Source organism: Monocercomonoides exilis, assembly GCF_001643675.1.
Source record: "Monocercomonoides exilis strain PA203 chromosome Unknown scaffold21-1407046, whole genome shotgun sequence".
Taxonomy (NCBI): domain Eukaryota; phylum Preaxostyla; order Oxymonadida; family Polymastigidae; genus Monocercomonoides; species Monocercomonoides exilis.
The window spans coordinates 1256707-1276234 of record NW_027150566.1 but is presented as its reverse complement, the minus strand read 5'-3'; the positions used below and the strand labels follow the sequence as shown (position 1 = coordinate 1276234).

At 38.9% G+C, this 19528-nt stretch overlaps 3 protein-coding genes across 3 annotated transcripts; 1 reads left to right on the top strand and 2 right to left on the bottom strand.

Annotated features, from left to right (window-relative positions):
- Positions 1–1398: 1398 nt before the first annotated feature.
- Positions 1399–8679, bottom strand: MONOS_12638 (uncharacterized protein; the record flags this gene model as incomplete). The annotated part of the gene is made up of 1 exon (XM_067865273.1): positions 1399–8679. One exon carries the CDS (start codon positions 8677–8679, stop codon positions 1399–1401), a length of 7281 nt encoding a protein of 2426 aa, XP_067727958.1.
- A 4127-nt stretch (positions 8680–12806) lies between these two features.
- MONOS_12639 (uncharacterized protein) lies at positions 12807–13991 on the top strand (the record flags this gene model as incomplete). The annotated part of the gene is made up of 1 exon (XM_067865274.1): positions 12807–13991. The coding sequence occupies one exon, from the start codon at positions 12807–12809 to the stop codon at positions 13989–13991; it is 1185 nt and encodes a 394-aa protein (XP_067727957.1).
- Positions 13992–14998: 1007 nt separating this feature from the next.
- MONOS_12640 (uncharacterized protein) lies at positions 14999–19221 on the bottom strand (the record flags this gene model as incomplete). Its single annotated transcript, XM_067865276.1, has 3 exons — positions 14999–16788; positions 16947–18962; positions 19197–19221. The coding sequence occupies 3 exons, from the start codon at positions 19219–19221 to the stop codon at positions 14999–15001; spliced, it is 3831 nt and encodes a 1276-aa protein (XP_067727956.1).
- Between the last annotated feature and the right edge of the window lie 307 nt (positions 19222–19528).

The following is a 19528-nucleotide window of genomic DNA, read 5'->3' as shown; positions in this document are numbered from 1 at the left end:
ATTTTAAAAATTAGAGAAGGAACCATCTGTTTGACTGATAAATAATTTGAATCAATCACGAACCGTTATTCCATTAATTTTTTATAAAGAATTCAGAAAAGACCAATTTGGTGCGATAGAAGAGTTGATGTTCATCATTCATTCAGAAGTGCCTCGTAAAGAGCAATTAGGGTGATGTCTTTATTGGTAGCATGGAATACGAGAAGCTGCGATATCTTCAAACCGGGAAAATGCTTTGAATATTCGGTTTTTAAAAAAATCTCATGATTTTCCTCCCACAAAAAATAAAATAAAAATGGTAATTATTCACTTTCCAGAGTTTGTTTTTTCCTTTTGCTTTGTGATTTCTTTTCATTTCTTTTCTTTTTTAAACAATTGTAATATGGAAACCCCCGCTATCTGAAAAACAAGACATGAAAATAGGCCCATTGCAGAGGCAGAAAATGGGAAAATGAAAGCATTCTTGTTGTGAAAAGACAAAAAGAAAATATGCTGACGATATTCTTTTTCACTCGACACATGTGCATCTTCTGGACAGATTATCACTTTTTGTTATTGTGATCAGCAGGCATTTGTGTCCTTGCAACATCTTTGTCGATAAATCAAAACAGATTGTCCTCGCATTTGGCATGCACAAAATAAGGAAAGCGTGTGCACTCTCCAAAGCGCCCGTTTTCCGAGTTGGAGCACAAACAAGAGCAGATAGGCATCGTCTGGGTTTCTGATTTTATTGCTGTCTGGAGAGGCGAAGGATTCAGGGGTGGGGGTGGGTGAAAGAATGCTTCTGTGATGAGAACGCTGCCATCAAGCGAGATGCGCTTGTTGGAGCTGGAAGCATATTGCTCTTTGAATCGAGATTTTGGAACAGATTCCATTTCTTCGGGTCTTTGAAGGCACATGCACATTAAAGCTATTTATTATTTTCACAACAGCCTTGAAATGGATCGAAGCTTCTGTCAAAGAACTGGTGAAAAGAAAAGAAAAGAAAAGAGAGAAATGGAAAGAATTCTGCGTATTTGTTGATTGCCATGAAAAAAATAAATAAAATAAAATAAAATAATAAATATTTTTGCAGCATCTGCGCAGCTGCACCCGATCAAAAACGAAAGTCTGGCCAGCAAAACAAGATTACAAAACATACGAAAAGGCACGGTGATTGTGAGATCACACATTGCTTGGATGGAGGTGCGCAGAAGCGAAGTGGCAATGCTGCTGGCTTGGAAACGCAACACAAACACCAAAAACTTGAATAGCTGAGAATGCTGCAAAAGCAATTGTCATTGATATTTCTTTCTTTTTTTTCTTTCTCCCCTTTTTTCTTCATTGCGCGATGCAAGCCAGACGGTGGGTGGTGCACAGGCACACAGACACACAGGCTCAAATGCTGGAGGGAGCCAGTCAAAACGAGGTGAGCGTCTCTGAGACAGCGGAAGCCGGCAAAGCGGAGGGAGGCGGGATGCCTGTGGCATCGACGAGGTCGATTGCGTCAGAGGCTGTGAGCATGGCAGAGGCAGGCGGAAACAGCGCGATGAACGCTTTCTTGAGCTCCTGGAGCGTGGGCCTGCTGTGGGGCTGCTGCGACATTGCGGCGCATGCTGTCTGGCCGAGCGAAATGCCCTCGCAGCTGCACAGTGTTGGCCTCTCCCCGTTCGCAATCTTCTGCCCGGCAGCTTCTGCTTCGTATTCCCCAAACGGGATCTGCAGCGTCAGGCACTCCCACACCATCATCCCGATCGAAAACACCACCGTCTTCTTTGTTGCGTGCCCCTTTGCGCCGCTCAGCAGCTCCGGCGCCTTCCATCGCATGCACTCCTTCCTGTTGTCGTCATCGTCCTCAAACGCCGATGAGGGCGGAGGCGATCCTCTGCCGTTCCCATTCGCACACGAGCAATCAGAGGAAGAGGTGGCAATAGTTGTGGTTGATGAGATGGACGAAGTGTCGGAATCATCTGACGAAGAGGAGCAGTCGGAGTGGAGCGCAATGCAGATGACCATGTGTTCCGAGAACAGCACAATGTGCGGACTCAGATTGGCCAACGATTGAAGAGGGTTGTTCATTTCGTCGAAGGAGTGGAGCGCAAGATTTGCCACCCAGAACAGGATCTGAGCAGCTGTCTGCTCCCTCTCCCGCAGAGTTCCAATTGCCATCTCCTTTGTCTTATTCTTTCCATGCAGTAGCATGAACAGTGAATCCCTCAAGTCAACAATCAGCTTTTCGTGAGGCGATGAACAGGCCATCGCATCCACAAGATTCGACATCGATGAGGTGGTTGGACACAGATCCTCTCCCCGAACAAAAGTGGATTCAGTGTCTGAAGTGTCTGTGGTTGAAGTCGATGAAATGGATGGTGATGGTGTTCGCTTTCTGGTCTCTTCCTCCTCCTCTTCTTTCTCATCCACCTTCTCCAACATCCATTCAGGAATCTTGTCTGAATCTCTCCCAAGAATGTATTCAGTCGAGTCACTTTCACTCAACAAATGCTCAGATGACTCCGAGTGTCCCAAACTTTTCTCATACACCCTCTTCTTCATCCTCTCTTCGTTCTTCTTCTCTGCCTCCCTCTCTGCTCTCCTCCACTGCTCTTCAGGCGACATTTCCATTGTCACCATCTCAATCAATTTCGGATCTTTTCTCACTGTATCATTCACAATCTCCCTCAGATCTTTCGCTTCATTCTTGACTTTTCTCCATCGAACAATAAATGCAACTGCAATGATAAGAACAATCAACAATATAACCACAAGCACAATAACAATAATCGGCCATATAGATTTTTCTTTCTTTCCTCCTTCAACAATCTTTTCATCTCCTTTTGGTTCAGATTCACTTTTGTTCTTCAGAACAAAAGATTCTGTGGTAGATGGATTAGAAACATTTCCAAACAATATGCGCACAGCCACTTCTGCTTCTGTTGGAGCAGAGCTTACCAAAGACGAACCTATCTTGCCCTGGACTTCTTCCTCAGAAACAAACTCATCTTCCGCAAAAGCGTGAGTCTCGATTGAGCTGACATTGTTTATTTTTGACACAATCTGGAATCCCAGATTGCATGGCAGAAGAAGCGTCCCTCTGAAAGTCAGTTCAGCTGTATCTTCTTTTTGAGTTGTTTCAACTGACTTCAGCGTTGGAATGAAGAACTCGGATGATCTTTCAGCAGCAATCCCCAACAGCTTGCATCCTTCATTCAAAATCCAAAGTGAAGTATTTCTTTCCCATCCATCTCCTCCTTTCAAATCAACAACATTGAGTGTTCCGCTGCCTGTGCAGAATACATTTCTTCTTGCAGACCTGTATCTTTCGATGCTTTTGCTGTTATTCTCAAACAAGCAGCTTTCGATAACAGCACTTCCACCACTGATCGACAGCCCGCCTTTTGAAGAGCTCGTGATCGATGTGTCCTTCATCTCCAGCAACCCTTCACACACATCAACAAGCGATCCAGTCCATTTGCACACATCCTCATCTGCTCCATTCTTTTCGCTCTGATGCTCATCCTCACATCCAATCAGTTTGCACAATTGCAGAGATAGAGCTGTCCCAGATGATATTTCCACCAAGCTCCCTTTCTCTGAAGGTGTGAAGCATCTTTCAAACGAACAATTCAACAATTGGCTTCTTGTTTTTTCACACGCCGACTCAACCACATGGGAATTGCTGCTGCTGCTGTTGCTGCTGGTGATGTTTGAGAACGATGATATGCCCATCTGCAGAACAACCCTTTCTCCAGCATCTTTCTCACTCACATGCTGATTCTTCCCCTTTGCCAGAGAAATAAAGTTTTCCCCACAAAGAACAACATCAGATGCAGCCAGCTGCATGATGTTCACTGATGCACTCGACTCAACAATCATTGCAGTCGCAGTTGTTTTTATTGTGGATATCTCGATCTGGTTCAGAGTGGCAGCTGACCCACTCTTGAAGAGGAACAATGGCTGAGCTGTGCCCATCACACATATCGAGCTCTTCTCCATCTCAAACACTCCTCCTTCAACCACAATAACACTCGAATTGAGAGTGGACTCAACAGATGATGACTGCAGAGTGCAGCCTGAAAATGCCAACGATCCATTCAATTGCTTCATAATCGCTGTGTGCTCTGCCGAGAAATGCTCGTCAAACGAAAACAAGCAGTCTTCGACCAAACACTCGTTTTCAAACAACATGATCCACGATCCCTCAGACTCCTCTTCAATCGATGAATTGAAATGAATTGCTGATTGGTGTTTGGTGATCGACTTCAGCGTGAGATCGCTGACGACTGTCGGCTCAGCCACCACACTCGATGAGTCAACACATATCGCATTGAACAGCCCAGCCTGCACATGCCTCACTCCGTGTGACACGCTTCGACAAGGATTGTCCTGCTTCCCACACTGGTTGCTGTCTTCAGACTCCATCGACACAAACACCTGCGGCGTGTACAGAAATGTGATCAGCGGGATGAGATCGATGTCTGAATGTGTCAAGTCGCTCCCACAGATCGATGTGTTCATGCGCAGCGAGGGCTGCGAAAAGTCAAGAGCGAAAAGTGTTTCGTTGATCTGCCCGTCGATCGAATGGCAGTTGATAAACACATCCTTCCCCATGAATGCACTGTTCATCATGAATTGAACACTCGCAATGTGAAGAAGAAGCGGTTTGGAAGGGGTTTGAAAAGGAGCATCTGGATCGCAAAAGTCCAGCATCATCCCGCCTCCTCTCCCTGTGCTCTCAGAACAAGCACACAACACAAATGTGCAGTTTTTCACTCCCAGGCTCGACTCCTCATTCTTCATGTGCATCATCAGCCCTCCTCCTCTGTTGCTTTGCCGGCTGAGGCAGTTCCAGAATGTGCAGTTCTCCATTCCACACTTCAATCCAGCAAACTCATCCACACCCAAAAACACTGATCCTTCCTCAGTTCTCGACACATTCTCGACTGTGACAGACGACATGTTCATTGATGGGCAATCCACTGGCAAATCAGGTGAATCTCCTGAAGCCAACTGATTTGAATGGAGTCCAGTGGGGAAAACTGATATGAAACTGTCAGAAGAAACAGACGAATTGATGAACGATGTGTTGCGCATGTGCGCTGAATGGAAATTGGCTGACAGTCGCAGAAAAGGATTTGCCAGAGACAAAGTCACAAGTGCACAGTGCTCCAGGGAGACATCCCCTTCCGCAATGTCAAGCACACACAAGGAAGAAGAAGAAGGAGACAAGGTGTCAGATGGAATGAACCTGCAAAGAGAGAAAGACACCGAATACACAGAGCGGATGAATGATTTGTGGAACTCATATCTGCTCGGAAGATCGATTATTAGGTTTGAAAAGGAAGCATTCACCGAGTTGGAGATCAGCGAGCCATCATCCGAGGAATCTCCATCACCAGAAACGAACAAGTGCACAGCCTCATCACCTCCTTCAACTGAAATCAAAGGCCGGCTCTCATCAGACGGTTTGGAAGGCAGCAAGGATACTGAATGTTTGAGCGAAGCCGATCCTTCCACTTTGATGATCGATTTCTCCAAAGCAACTGGAGAGAATCGCATTTTGATCATGTGGTCGATCGAGGAGCATGGCGCTTCTGAATATCCACATCCACTGAAGCCTCCTCCTTTCTCTTTCGAAACAAACCCTTTCCCACTCCAATTTGACCACAAATACACAACAAGCGGGATCTCATATTCTTCTCCTGTTGTCATCCCTTCCCATCCACACAACTCATCCAGTGATTCCAACTCCTCTGAACTCATCTCCCATTTGAAATGATCCTTGTTCACAACTTCTCTCAGATCCCATCCTGAAACAAACATATTCTTCCCTTTCCAGGCATTGCATCCCTCAAATGTCATTCCTTCCATCACAAATTTCTCTATTTCCTCTGGCAATGCAACAAACATTCCTCCTCCCATTCCCTTTCCTCCATTCTCAACATCCTCTGATGGAACTTCACATCCAGACAAATTCACATTTTTCATTTCCAAACTCCCTCCACTTCCAATTAATATCATCATCCCTCCTCCTCTCAGTCCTTCTTCGTTTTTGCACTTTGATGATATGTTCGTGTTCTTGATCGATATGGTTCCTCCCCCACTCGTTTCCACTTTCACGCATCCTCCACTTCCTCCCTCGTTTGCCATCTCTGTCAATGTGCATCCCTCAACTGCCACTCGTGATTCTCCGTTCACATTGATTGGCGGAAGCGCAGCGAAAGTGATATCCTCAGAAACAACCAATCCTGTGAGCTCCAATTCACCTCCACTCACATGAATCAATGAAAATGCCACAGAGCTCGCAAGAGTGTCAGCTGAAAATACAATCGAAATATTGCTCAAAGAGAGAAAGATTGATGACTGAATAATCGAAGATATCGAGGAATGAAGAACACGAGGAAGAGCAAAAGAGAGAAAAGACAGAGAAAAGCTGCCAGAGCACTGAATAACATTGTGGCAGTCAGTGGAGATATTGTCAGTCAAGCCAACATTCACCAAGGGATATTGGCTCGAAGAAGATGATGCAGATGAAGAAGAAATTGATATTTGAGATGTTTGAAACAACGGCACAACAAACGGATTCTTGATCGATGCTGATGATATCACTTCCATCGCATTCACAAGCTCATTCACTCGCTCACGAACACAGAAGTCGATTGTTGAACAGCAGAAAACGGAATATCCACAATGCGAATGATCTGCACCACTCCTTTCGTCAACTGATATGGGAGATTCAAAATCACACAAATACACACACAGTGGAATAACTGGCAACGATGTCCCATCCTCGCATCCACACAACTTCTCTTCATTATTCATGCAGTTTCCATCTTTGAAGAATCCAAAGGATGTTTGATCAATTATCTCTTCCAACAAAAGCCCGCTTCCACACTGAACAAACACATCACTTCCATGAAAAGCTCTGTTTGGGTTTTCTTCAGAAAATATCACAGATTCATAAATAGTGAAATCCGATTCAATCGAATCAACATTTATGAACAACCCTCCTCCTCTCCCCTTTTCCTCAAGACTTCCTGCACAACATCCCTCAAACATTGTTGTTCCATTCACAATCAACTCTCCTTTCCATTCTCCTCTCATCCCCAGACCACCACCATCTTTTCCTGCTGACACATTCTCAAAATGGCAGTTTTCAACAACAACACTCCCCGTGGATGCATCATTTCTCTCAATTATTCCTCCACTTCCTGATTCCCTTTGAATCGATGTGAAGTTTGTGTTCACCACATGCAACACTGATCCAGACTGATTCACATTGAATGAAATCAAACTGTCAGAAATGAAATTCATGCCAGAAATTCCAACTCCTGACAATTCCACATTTCCTCCAAATATCTGCATGAAAGACACTTCAAGATGCAATGAACTGTCAACTGATGATATTTCGCATTCCTCCATTGTCAATGATCCATCACCATCCATCACCACAAATGGCTTGCTTGTCCCGCTCTCTGCATTCCCTTGGAGCATCGTCACTTTCTGAACACAAAAGGTTCCAGATGCAACATTAATGACAGGCAATGACGATGATGCTGATTGCACAACACATTCATTCTTTGACAATCCACAAACGCTGAATTCACTGGATGAAATTGATATTTGTTCTTCTTTGAACACACTTGGTCGTAGGATCAGAGTTTTGTTCGAATTTCTTGTTGATCTTCCGAGCGAATATTTGATAGAGCGACAGAAAGGGGCAAAACCACACTGCTCATGATCAATGCCAACTGAATAATCGGCTGTTATTTGATAATTGTTCTCATTGTTTCTCAGCCATGAACTCAGATCTGATTTGCTCGAACATTCATATGTTCCGTCATTGCATCTTGTGATTCTTGGAGAAGCACTTGAAGAATAACAATCAGTTATGTTGTTTTCATCAATCTTCGTCCACTGTTGATAATTACACATGTGAATATCATGTCCGTAAGCATTGTTTTTTGCTGTATTGTTATGGAAAAGACAATGTTTGATATTTATTGATGGTTTATTAAATTCCTCAACAAAAGCAAACAATATACAAGGAGCATAATTCCCACTTTTGCAATTCTGCATCGAACAATTTGAAATCAATATAAATGTGCTAACGTGCCAGATGTGAGTAACTGCTGAATATGCTTCTGAGCTTGCATTGTCGAAAACACATGAAACAACGATGCATGGATTCTTATTGCATGCAGCCCAATAAAAACATGTTTTGCTGTTTGAAGAACAATTGATCATCGAAGTCACATTTATCACTCCAGAATCAATATCTCCACATTTGTATCCTCCTGTTTCTTTTAGGGATGAGCATCCACGCACATAACAATTTTCAGAAACAAATATTCCATTTGAATTATACATTGCAACTGCACCACAACTGATTTTTGAAGAGCATTCCAAGAATGAGCAACGATGTAATATGATTGATGCATTAACCTCTGCTTGCAGAGCACCACCCGTTTCATCACTCTGAACATTGAATGTGCCATCATTGAACACATTTTCTCCTTCTGTGAAAATTTGTCTTTTGTTATAAGTTGTGAAGCATTTCAAAAACGAACAATTTCCACTTCGAAAAGAGATCATCGCAGGCGAAAGAATGCCTCCAGAATATGGACTTTCACAACCAATCATCTCCGTTCTTTCCACCAGAACTCTCTCAGAGCATCCATTTCCATTGTCCCACTTTTTCATTGATTTTGGCAAAGTGATATTTTCGAACAAAGAATCCGATACAGATATTGATGAAAGACAACTTGAAGAAAGAAATGGCTCATTTCCACGAACTTCAAATGACGAAATCCTTGAAGAAGACAAGCACAATTCACCACAATGAGGAAGAACTTTCTTTGAATGATGTGCAATCAAAGACGATAATTGGCGATCATGAACCACAAAATTGAATGAAATATTTTTGAGACATATTCGGCCTGCAGAACAGTCAAGCAGATTTTTTGATTGTGGATGGACTGAAAACGAACAGATGGAAATATCCAGTCTCGAATGTGAATCAACTGATGCAAAATGTTTCTCCATGTCCATGAAATATGAAAGTGCAGACACGCAAATTGTTGAGTTTCGAACAACAAAAAATGAATGATCATTTTCCACTTCACCTTGCATGCTCTTTTCTTTGTTTGTCTGCTCAAATGATAATCCTTGATTATCTGAACTCAAAATTGTTGTTGAATGAAAACATAATTCAATTCCATCAATGTTGTTTCCAGAAACCAACAAATAAAACGCGAGGCACCGCAGAATGAGCAGATTCATAGAATGTTGAGAATCAATAATTTTATTATGGTTCTGAAAGAATAATCTTAATTATGGTTTGTTTCAATAAAAAGTTTTTCTCTTTCAAATAGATAATTTGACAATCTCAGTCCAATTAGATCATGAGCAGTTGTAATCAAAGAAAAAGATAGATAATTATTCGACTGGAATTGGATTAATTGTGAAATTACCAATTCATCAATGATACAAATGAACAAATTCCAATCAATTCCTTCTGCACGAATCTGTATCTGTGAATTAACAAATAAATAATAGAATTCCGTTCAAAGAACATTTCGAATGAATCTTAGTTATCAAGGATTAAAAACATTCCAAAAACCAGAAGACAAATTTTGTTTGTGAATATCTTCAGATGTTTCATAAATTAGTTTTGTTGGTTCAAGAAAACGTTATCAACAGAATTTCACATGCATTAGAACCACATCTCCAAAAAAGTTGTTGAAGAAGAAAAGTTGAAAGAACTTGGTAGCCGAATAAATGAATTAGAGAAAATGCACTTACTTATGGAATACATCAGAAGTTCTGTGAATTCCTCATATGAGTTCAATTCGAGGTATTTTTTAATACTCATTAATATTTGCATTTCAAGAATATGTTTTCCTGTTTTGATCATGTCTCATTATGAAAGTGTTGAATTTGAAAAATATTGAAACTGCCAAATGTGAGCAGCTGAAGTTTGTCCTGTTTTAATAAAACTGAAAACATCTTCTTTTGTTGATTGGGCATCTTCGCAATCATGGTTTGGTGTGACTGGATTCATTCAACAAGGAAAAGGATGAAATCTGAAATAAAGCTTTCCTTTCTTTTCAATGTTCAAATTGTGCTTTGACGGTTCAGGTTTTTGTGCACGGAGATAAAGAAAGAGAGCTATGATTGAATTTTGAAACAGAAATGTTTGTTGCTTTCATGCTTCTTCAGAATGGTGAAAAGCATATCTCATTCGCCTCGGGTGACGTTTTGATAAGGATCAAACAAATAATGGAAGTTGACTTTCCAAACATGTGCCTCATGTGGATCAGCAATTATTCATTCAACTGAAAATTTGTGCAATGCTTCTTTGCTCAGAGTATTTGAGAGCCAGAATGATCAAATGCAGAAAGCAGAAAAAACAATCTGGAGGAAAACAAGTGTTGCAAAAGGCGAAACGATTCGTTATTGATTGAATGAAAGTGATTTTTTCCAGTTTGAATTGAAGCTCATCAGTCGGATTGTGTTCTCTGAAAAGATTGTTGGCTAATGAAATGAATGTTTGAGATTGGTTGAGAAAAATAAAGGAAGCGTGGATTTGGAAGAAGGAGAGAAAAGAAAAGAAGTGAAGAGATGGAGGAAATGAGACAGCAAATATGAAGACGGCATTTCAGAAGCGATGAAAAAATAAAAAAGGTGCTCTCATAATCGATGAACGAACAAAATTGATGCGTCGTTTCAGTTCTGTTGAAAACTGTGAGAAATGTTCTTGATGATGTATTTTTTAATGTGATGTGCAATGTGTGCTATTTTGAGAGCGCCGATGAATGAGAACTTTCAAATGCGAACTCTTTGCAAATCCTTCAAACGAGCTGCTGAAATGAGGCAAAATCAAACCATAACTGATAGATATTTGTTTGTGTATTTTGACGGATTTTGAAAGAAAGACCGAACATGTGTGAAAAGCACTTTTTGTGAAGATATTTGATCTTGGATTTGAATTTTATTTTCATTTTTATTTCTTTCTTTCAGAAGATCATATGACACTTTAACTGACTGCCTTTTTGCCAACATATTTCCTTATATGCTTTGTTATTGAATTCATGGCAAATGAAAAATGTTCAAAAATCCGTAAAAGAGGATTCATCTTTCATGATTTTCCCTTCAAAAGATGAGGATTTCTGTTCAGTGGAAGAAGATATGAAGAGAACAGCAAACATCGACCACAAACAAAGAGAAAGGAAGACGAAAAGTGCAAGTGAGAGATTTCATTATCTCTCAGAAATCCATTGGAAGCTGTTGCTTTTCTGAAGCGATTCAATGATGATAATAACAGATTTGTTCAGAACAAACAAACCATGAAGCTTTAATTTAGAAAATAATAATCATCAATCGAATTTGAATGGAATTGAATAAATCCCAATTTCTTCACAGCTGCTAATATGTTTGATAAATGATGGAAAATTGATTGGAAATCCATTAGTGAAATTTCCTTCTTTCGCTCCGCTGTTATCTTCAATCTTCACAACGTTCAGACTTTGGTTTTTGTAATTTGAGCGCCTTTTGAAAACCAAAATGAAGTTTAGTTTTTTTCATTCTTTGAAATGTTAGTTCCTCTCAACATATATTCTTTTTAGAACAATTTCAGCTCCAATTCAACAATTGACATGTTGTATTATCAGTTGTAAATGATTGAATTAGCCAAAAATCCCAGTTTGATCTGTTTTTAATGAATCGTTTGATGAATGTTTAACAGTGAAAATTACCATTTGCTTTTGTTGGGAAGAAATTTCTCGTCTTTGAGATAAAGAACTGGTGACAATAAGAGTATTGCAGTTTGTGATTATGCTTTTCAAAAATATGAGGTTGCACATAACTGTTCAATTTATTCGTTAGAGCCAAGAACAAAGGAAGTTATGCAACTCATTTGATTATGAGACTCTGCAAAGGAAATGCATTCACAATGCAGTTTATGTTCTGCGATCTTCACCGCAAACAATAACGCTGATCGAGTCATCATTTGAGTCGACCTTTTGGAACATGTGTTACATTCCAAAACATTGTGACTCAGAGGCATTGAAGATGCGAGGAAAATACTTCAGGCAAACATTATGGAGAATAGAAAGAATCTTTTGAAAGGAAAGATCGGTAAGGCAAGCCTTCACAGTTTGATTGGCTTTATTTTTGAGGAAAGCAAGATCTCACTTTTTGAATGATCCGCAAGTCAAACAAGAAATGTGGTGTAATTTTTCAATTCAGATAATAAACAAGGAGATATATTGAAAAATGATGATCAAAAGTGTATCCAGCCCAAAAAAAAGAAATGAAATTTTGAACCAAGTATGCAGTTTCACTCAATCACTTTTGTTTTTCATTGACACACTAATTATTCAGCGAGTCAATTCAAGCTTTTTATTCCAAGCTTCAATAATTTGGTTCTGTTTGGTGCTTCAATATTAACAACACAAATACTTTCCAGCTTTTTCAATTTCTCTCTTTGTTGCAAATCACTTTCTGAATGTTTCAATTTGTTTCAATGTCTTTCCAATAGACAATCACCCTCTGGATTTTCATTTGATTTCTTTATTTGGATCACAGAAAATGTTTTTTCTGAATCAAGATTTTTTCGTTTCGACAAAAGTTTATGCAAATGAGTTTTTTTGGGACAACATTAATCTCATGCATTTGGATAGCTTGGCTTCAATTTTGAAACAACAAAAAATGCCTAGATTCCATCATTGCATCAATGCCACGTTAACCGAGTTCTTTGAATTCAGATCTTTGAAATCCTTCCTCAAAAAATTATTTAATGGTATCTTAAATACCAAAATTTCGTTTCCATGAATAACAGCACGCTTCTGCAGGATGAAAGCCAGCGATTTCTGCCAATTATGAAATTTGCTGAAACTTTACCGGAAAAGCAGAAACAAAAATGCATGAAGCTTTTCGAGAACAATGGCGGTTCTTTTCCTTCATCTGATTCATTGGAAGAATTTGCACATTCCCTTCCCGTTGGCCAGAACGCTTTGTTTTGGAATGCCGTAAACGAATGTTCTGGCTCCTCGGAGTGCTATCTTCAAAACAAGCAACTGCCTTTCGGCGAAACGAAAGATGCTCAGAAAGCTGTTATTGGTCATATTTGGGAAGCAAGCTATGTCGCACCGATTCTGGATAAAAATGGAGTCCCTTCAAGAAATCTTTACACAAGCCTTATGTTTGGTTATGAGAGATATTTGACGTGCCTTCGATCAAATGAAAAGTGGAATAAATCAACACAAACACAGTTGAACTTAGCAAAAAAAGCAATTCGCACGGACATGTACCTGAGTGATCGATCGCTCGGAGAAGATCAGAAAGCAGTCATTGCCGAATTCAAGCGCATTTCGCAAAGAGAATTCAACAAAGCTAAATGCCAAGCCAAATTTCATCTCAGTAATAACTGTTTTGGTATTTTGATATTTATTTTAGTTGTCTTCTCTTTATGCAATATGGTTATTGCTTTGTTTGCGGGATCAAGAATGAGCCAAACGTTTATTGCCGTTTTGATTATTGTGCAAGTGATAATTTTAGCGATTATATTTTCAAGCAGCGTGTTACTGTGCTTGGCAAACAGTTATATGAAGTCATTAGGTGTGGTAAGATCACTTTCAAACCAAGCGTTTGATGGAGAATTGAAGAAAGTGATGAGGCCATGCGTTGAAAAAAGGGTTGTTAACTGGAGGAGGCAGATGATATGGCGATGGCTTTTGAGCAAAAGCGAGCTGGAAATCGAGTGGAAGATTGACGAAATGGAAGAGAAAATGAAAGACAGCAAGGAAGTTGTACTCAGCGAAGAAGAAGAAGAAGAGCGGAGGCGCCTTGAAGGCATCCAAGCAATGATCATTCCAGAGTGTTCTGGGAATGCCAAAGAAGTGGAATCAGACAGGGAACTTCTTTTGCTGAAGAGCGATAATTCCTCGTTTCATTCGAATTCAGCAAATACAAGCTTTGTTGATGAAAAGGAAGAAGAGTATTCATTGTCTTAAAGCTATCTTTCGTTGCTTGATTGCTTTTCTTTTGATTGCTGCTTCAGAAGCTTTTTTTCTTTTTGTATTTGAACTAAACCTAATTTGATTGGCTTTATTTGCAAACGAGTTGTTGGTTATTAATCCTTTTTTATTATTTTTTTATTTTTTAACTTATAAATGAGTTTTGTAGAGAATGTTAAAATTTTAATTCTTTTTTTTTTTTTTTTTTTTTGTTTTTATTTTTGCTTTTTTTTTTTTGTTATTCCTTTTTTCAAATTTAATTTTTGATTTTAGTTTGTCCATTTTATATCTATCGCGTGAATTAACTGTGATTGAATTGACTGCAATAAAATGCTTCGTTTTTATCTCTTTTTTAATCGAACGAAAATGGTAAGTATTTCAAAAATATATAATTTAAATGAAGTATAAACACTGAGCTCTTGTCGAATTTTTTATGATTTGAAATGGGACTAAATTCTTGCTTTTATGAAAAAAACAACGATTTGTTCCAAACTTTTTCTCCAATTTTATCATTATAAGTCTTTCATTTCCATGTCAAAAAAATACAGAAAAATTAAAAAACGAGAAATAGGTTCGATATTCAGAATGGAACAAAATTCATAAAGCAAAAAATATCGTCCCAAATGAATGTTGAACCCATTCATTCATTTTCTCTTCTTTGTCTGGACTGACAATCATTATTTCAGTCAAAGGATAACTTCGTTTTCCGTTTTGTTTTTCACTCTAATAAGCTTGTCTCTGACTTTAGTCCATTCACCAAAAGTTTTAATCCAATGATTAATTCTAAGTTATGATGAGATTAAATCTTAATCCATTGAGCTTATAAATACGTTCCACGAACATCTGGCCCAATTTAAATAAAAAAAATACACAGCAAAAAACAAAGCAACTAAAAACTACGCTTAACATTGCTTTATTTTTTGTAATTAGACAAATGAAAAAAAGCGAAGCAAAATGCTTAAATAAAACTGTTAAATCTTCATTGCATTATCACTTAATTAATCTCAGCTTTTCTTCTTTTTGTCTTGAAATATGTTAGATGCTGTTCTTTCCATCTCTTCAGCTTCTGCATCGCTAATTTCTACAATTGTGGCTTTACGCTTTAAAATACTTCTTTTCTCATTCTCTTTAAATTTTTTCCCATCTTTTATCTCATCAAAATCGTGGAATAATTCTTCCCTTTCTTCTTCTGCAGCGTTTTCATCCTCAATGTCATTCGCATAAATACTACTTATGCTATTCTTATTTTTTCCAAGTTTTTTTGCAGGAATAAAATTTTGCTTTCGTGAATTCCCAGAAGTCAAATGATGTTTTGAAACTTTTTCTTTCTCTTTCATTTGATCTGCTTTATTTGTTGTTTGTTTAAAACTTTTTTCTTCTTTTTCTTCAAACAAATCTTTTTCTTTTTGGATGAAAGAATGTATTTCGTATTCCTCCATTTTCTTTTTGTCAATAGCTTCTTTTGCTTCTCTCTCATTTTTTCTCTTTGCCTCCAAGTTTTGCTTTTCCAACCTTTTTTCTCTGTTTCTTTTTCTTTTTTCAAGCTCTTTTTTCAACTTCATTGCCTTTCCCTTTGCAACGAGTCGTTCCACAAGCTTTTCTGCTTCTTTTTGTGCTTTTTCGTCTTCTGAATCCGTATTAGATGAAGCAGTCGAAGAAAACAAAGATGAAGATGAAGTAGAAGTTGAAGATGAAGATGAAGATGAAGATGAAGATGAAGATGAAGATGAAGATGAAGAGGAGGAACTTTTTTTCAACAATTCTTTTGTGTTGTTTATCTCTTGCATAAAATCTTCGATCCATTGCTTCTTCTCTTCACCCCATTTGATGTCTTCATCGCTGCCTTTTTGCGTTTTTGTTGATCTCTTTCCGTTGCGAGCTTCTAAGTTTTTCTTGTTGTTATACTTCCAACGGCTTTCGTGTTCACTTTCACTGGAATTGCACACCTCTTCATCGCAACTATCCGGATTAGCAATCCCATCCATGTCCTGCGAAACACGCTTCTTCTTGCGACTATCTATGTCTTGGTGCATATGTTCATGATGATGCCTTTGCTGCTGTGCTGGTTCCGCTCCTTCTCTTTCGCTCTGCCTCTTCCTGGACTCCTCATTCAGCATCGACAGAACAGCAAGCAGATGCTCCTCTTGCCCAGGCACCTCTGTCCGAAAGACGCAAATGCAGGAAACTCCGACAATAATTGCAACTACAATCAAAGTGAGACTGATCGCAAAGGCATCATGTGTACGAAGATAGACAAAGAGGCTTGAGAGCGATGCGGAAGGAGCTGAAAGAGACGAAGAAGCCAGCAGCTGCTTGTCCTGAATACGAGATAGATAGCTAAGGAATGACAAAGGAACAGTTGATGAGAAAGTATCTGAAACATGTGAAGTCAATCCTTTTTCACTTGAGGTTGTGTTAAAATGCAATTGAGAAGAGTTAAAATTGATGGAACTGTTCCTTGTCTCTTCCAAACAATCTTTCAGATCTTCCTCTGTTTTCATCCTTCGATAACCAGAAATCCAACCGCATCCTCTTTTTTCCCATTCACTCTCTCTTCTTAAAGTGTGTGCCATTATTAATTCCTCTATTGATTCTTGACTGTTAAGCTCTTCTTTGTGTATAGCGCTTGTAATATCCTTCTCTTTTTCAGAAGCCTCAGATTCACTCTGTTTCTGTTTGATATCTTTTTCTCTTTCCAAGCTTCCAAGCCAGCGTGATGTATCGTTTGTGTCAGCCATCCACACCATTCCACTTGTTGTGTTAACGACAAGAATCAATGGATCAGCTGAGGGATCTAAAGGGTTATGAAGGATTAAAAAAATGAATGTATTTTTTCAATAATTCTCTCATTCATCAAAAATATCAAAAATATATAAAAGATAATAAAATACAAAAAAACAAAAAATGACTTTCCAAAAATCTTTTCATTTTTCGAAAAAAATTTCAACATACCGTTAACATTGGGTTTTTGAGAGGGAAGCTTATAAAATGTATCGAATGAAGAGTATTTTGATGAATTCAAAATTGAAAAGAAATACGAAGAAGCAAGCAAAAACGGTGGATAATTGAAATGGAAACTAGTTGATTCATTAAATTGCGCTTTTCTTTTGTTATCTTTATGCTGAGATGAAGAATAAGCAGAAGATATCTCTAAAGAACGTGAAGGAGGAGAAGAAGAATATGTTTGCTCATTTTGTTCAATATTATTGATTGCTTTTGATGACACATTAACATCTGAGTCATCAACATTTGAGTCAACTTTTTTTAGCTTCTCACCGAACAATCGCAGCGGTTGCTGCGCATATTCGGCCTCTTGAAGTGAATAGCCAGGAATCTGAGCGAAGAAAAGATGAGAAGCAGATGAAGGGCTGTTAATCAAAGGGCATGAAAAATCAACAGCCATCCGACGAAATGCCAACGCCCTCAATCGAAACTCCTCTTTCGTCTTGTTTGCCATCTCAGCACTCAAACTTCTATCATCGCTTTCCCTCGCATTCCTTTTCGCCTCTTCTGCCCGCTCATAATAAAGGTGCTCTGCTTCTGTCGGCTGAACAAGCAACACATGATGAATGTTCCGCATCTCCACCCAATCACCCACAGACGGCGTATGCTCAGCGGCTGGTGGATACAGCGAACTGAACACAAAAAGAGACAATGCAGATACAAAAGAGGCAGAAGTGCTCTTTTTGAAGCTCTTTTCAAAGAAATCCATCTTTGAAGGAGTGAAATGAGGGTAAAAAAGCGGGTGCGCTGCGGTTGTTGTTGGATCGCGGGGTGTTTTTGAAGTGGAAAGAGGTCGAATTTGCTTCAGTGCAGTTGGAGAGAAGGGCAGAGGAGGCGCATTTGAGGGCAAAATGTCCTTTGTATTGGGCTTCTTCAACGGCCGCTTGGTGAAAGGAGGAGCAAACAAAAGAGAAGCCCTTATACCAGAAGAAAGACGAATGGCGCTTGAATTAGATGAATGATGTGGAAGTTGCTGAGATTGTTCAGAAGAAGAATCAGATTGAAATGAAGGCTGTGCAGATGATGTAGATGATGTGGGTTGTGATGAGGAATTTGGATTCGAAGAAGTTGGGGCCGATGAAGAGGAAGCATATGCTGACAATGAAGAATAAGTCAAGAATGAGTCAGGAGATACGATTGAGCGCTTTGATTGAGAAGGCAATAAAGAAGATTGAGTCAACGAAGCAGGGGTGGTATCCTTTGTGTGCACAAACGGAAAGACAGACACGAACTCGCCCCCCATCGCAGAAGACAGAAGCAGAAAAGACGACGGCGATGAGTCGCTGAGAAATGCTTCCAGCATTTTGTCTGTGTGAAATTTTGAATTGTCTTCGGCATCTTCTGAATCTGCTAGGCTCATGGATTTGAATGGGCTGTACTTCCCTTTCAGCATCTGATTGATCAGTGGACTGTTGTAAGACAGGCAGAATCTTCCTCTTTCCGAAAGGATCTGTGAAAAAGTAGCTTTAATTTGTGATTTCAGTGAGATTCTGTTAATCTGTGTTGATTTTGGATTGGATTTGGCTCCATTTTCATCAGTTGTTCTACCAACTTTTATTTTCATGTCTGTTAGATTTTCCTTCAATGTATCGTATTCTGCCATGTCAACAATCACAAATCGAGAAGGAAGAGATCTGTGAAGCTTGGCAATCAAAGAAAATGTTCGCTCAACTAGAAATGATGGAATTTTTTCAGAAGAAATAAGAGGGAGATCTGAAAGTGATTCAAAATCATCATTCCGTTTGCTGTTTCGTAACGAGTTTTCAGATTTTTCGCGCCTGCAAAATAGGAAAAAATTTGAGTAAGGAGAATCGATTCCTAAAGGACCGCTTATTGAAGAAGAAGAGAGAAGATCCAAGGCTTCAGTAAGCGGTATGCTAATCACAGTTGATGCTGCCATTTTTTCTGCAAATTGTACAAATCCTGAAGCAGAACGTTCACCTGTGTACTCACGAATAGGCTTTCCTATTATGATTCAATATTTTCTAAAAGTTAAACAAATACTCAAAAAGGCGATACCATTGCGAAAAAATAGAAGAGTTGGAAAAGCATTTATATTCCATGTTCGTTTTAGCATTCCCTCTTTGTCACAGTCCACATTTCCAAATTTCACTCCATTTGGAAGATTTTGCGAAGCAATATACCACTCTTTTTCCATTTTCATGCATTGTTTACAACTTCAAAACATATTTCAGAAACCACAAAAATAGAAAAGCAAAGTCATACCTTAATGAGTAAAAATTCTTTTTTAAAAATTTAAAATTACGATGATAAATAAAAAAATAATTTTTTAAAATATTAGTCAAACAATACTAAAAAATACATTATGTTATCAATTGATGGTTTCAGAGCATTAAATAAATAAATAAAATTCAAAAATATAAAGCAAACAGCCAATTTCCTTTGTTTATGGTCTTATCAAATGTTTCTCCGTTAAGTTCTATTGGGAAACAAAAGCAATTTTCTAATAGTGCCATAACGACAAAAATCCACATGTTGATGCGATATCTCATGAAATGGATAATTTTTTC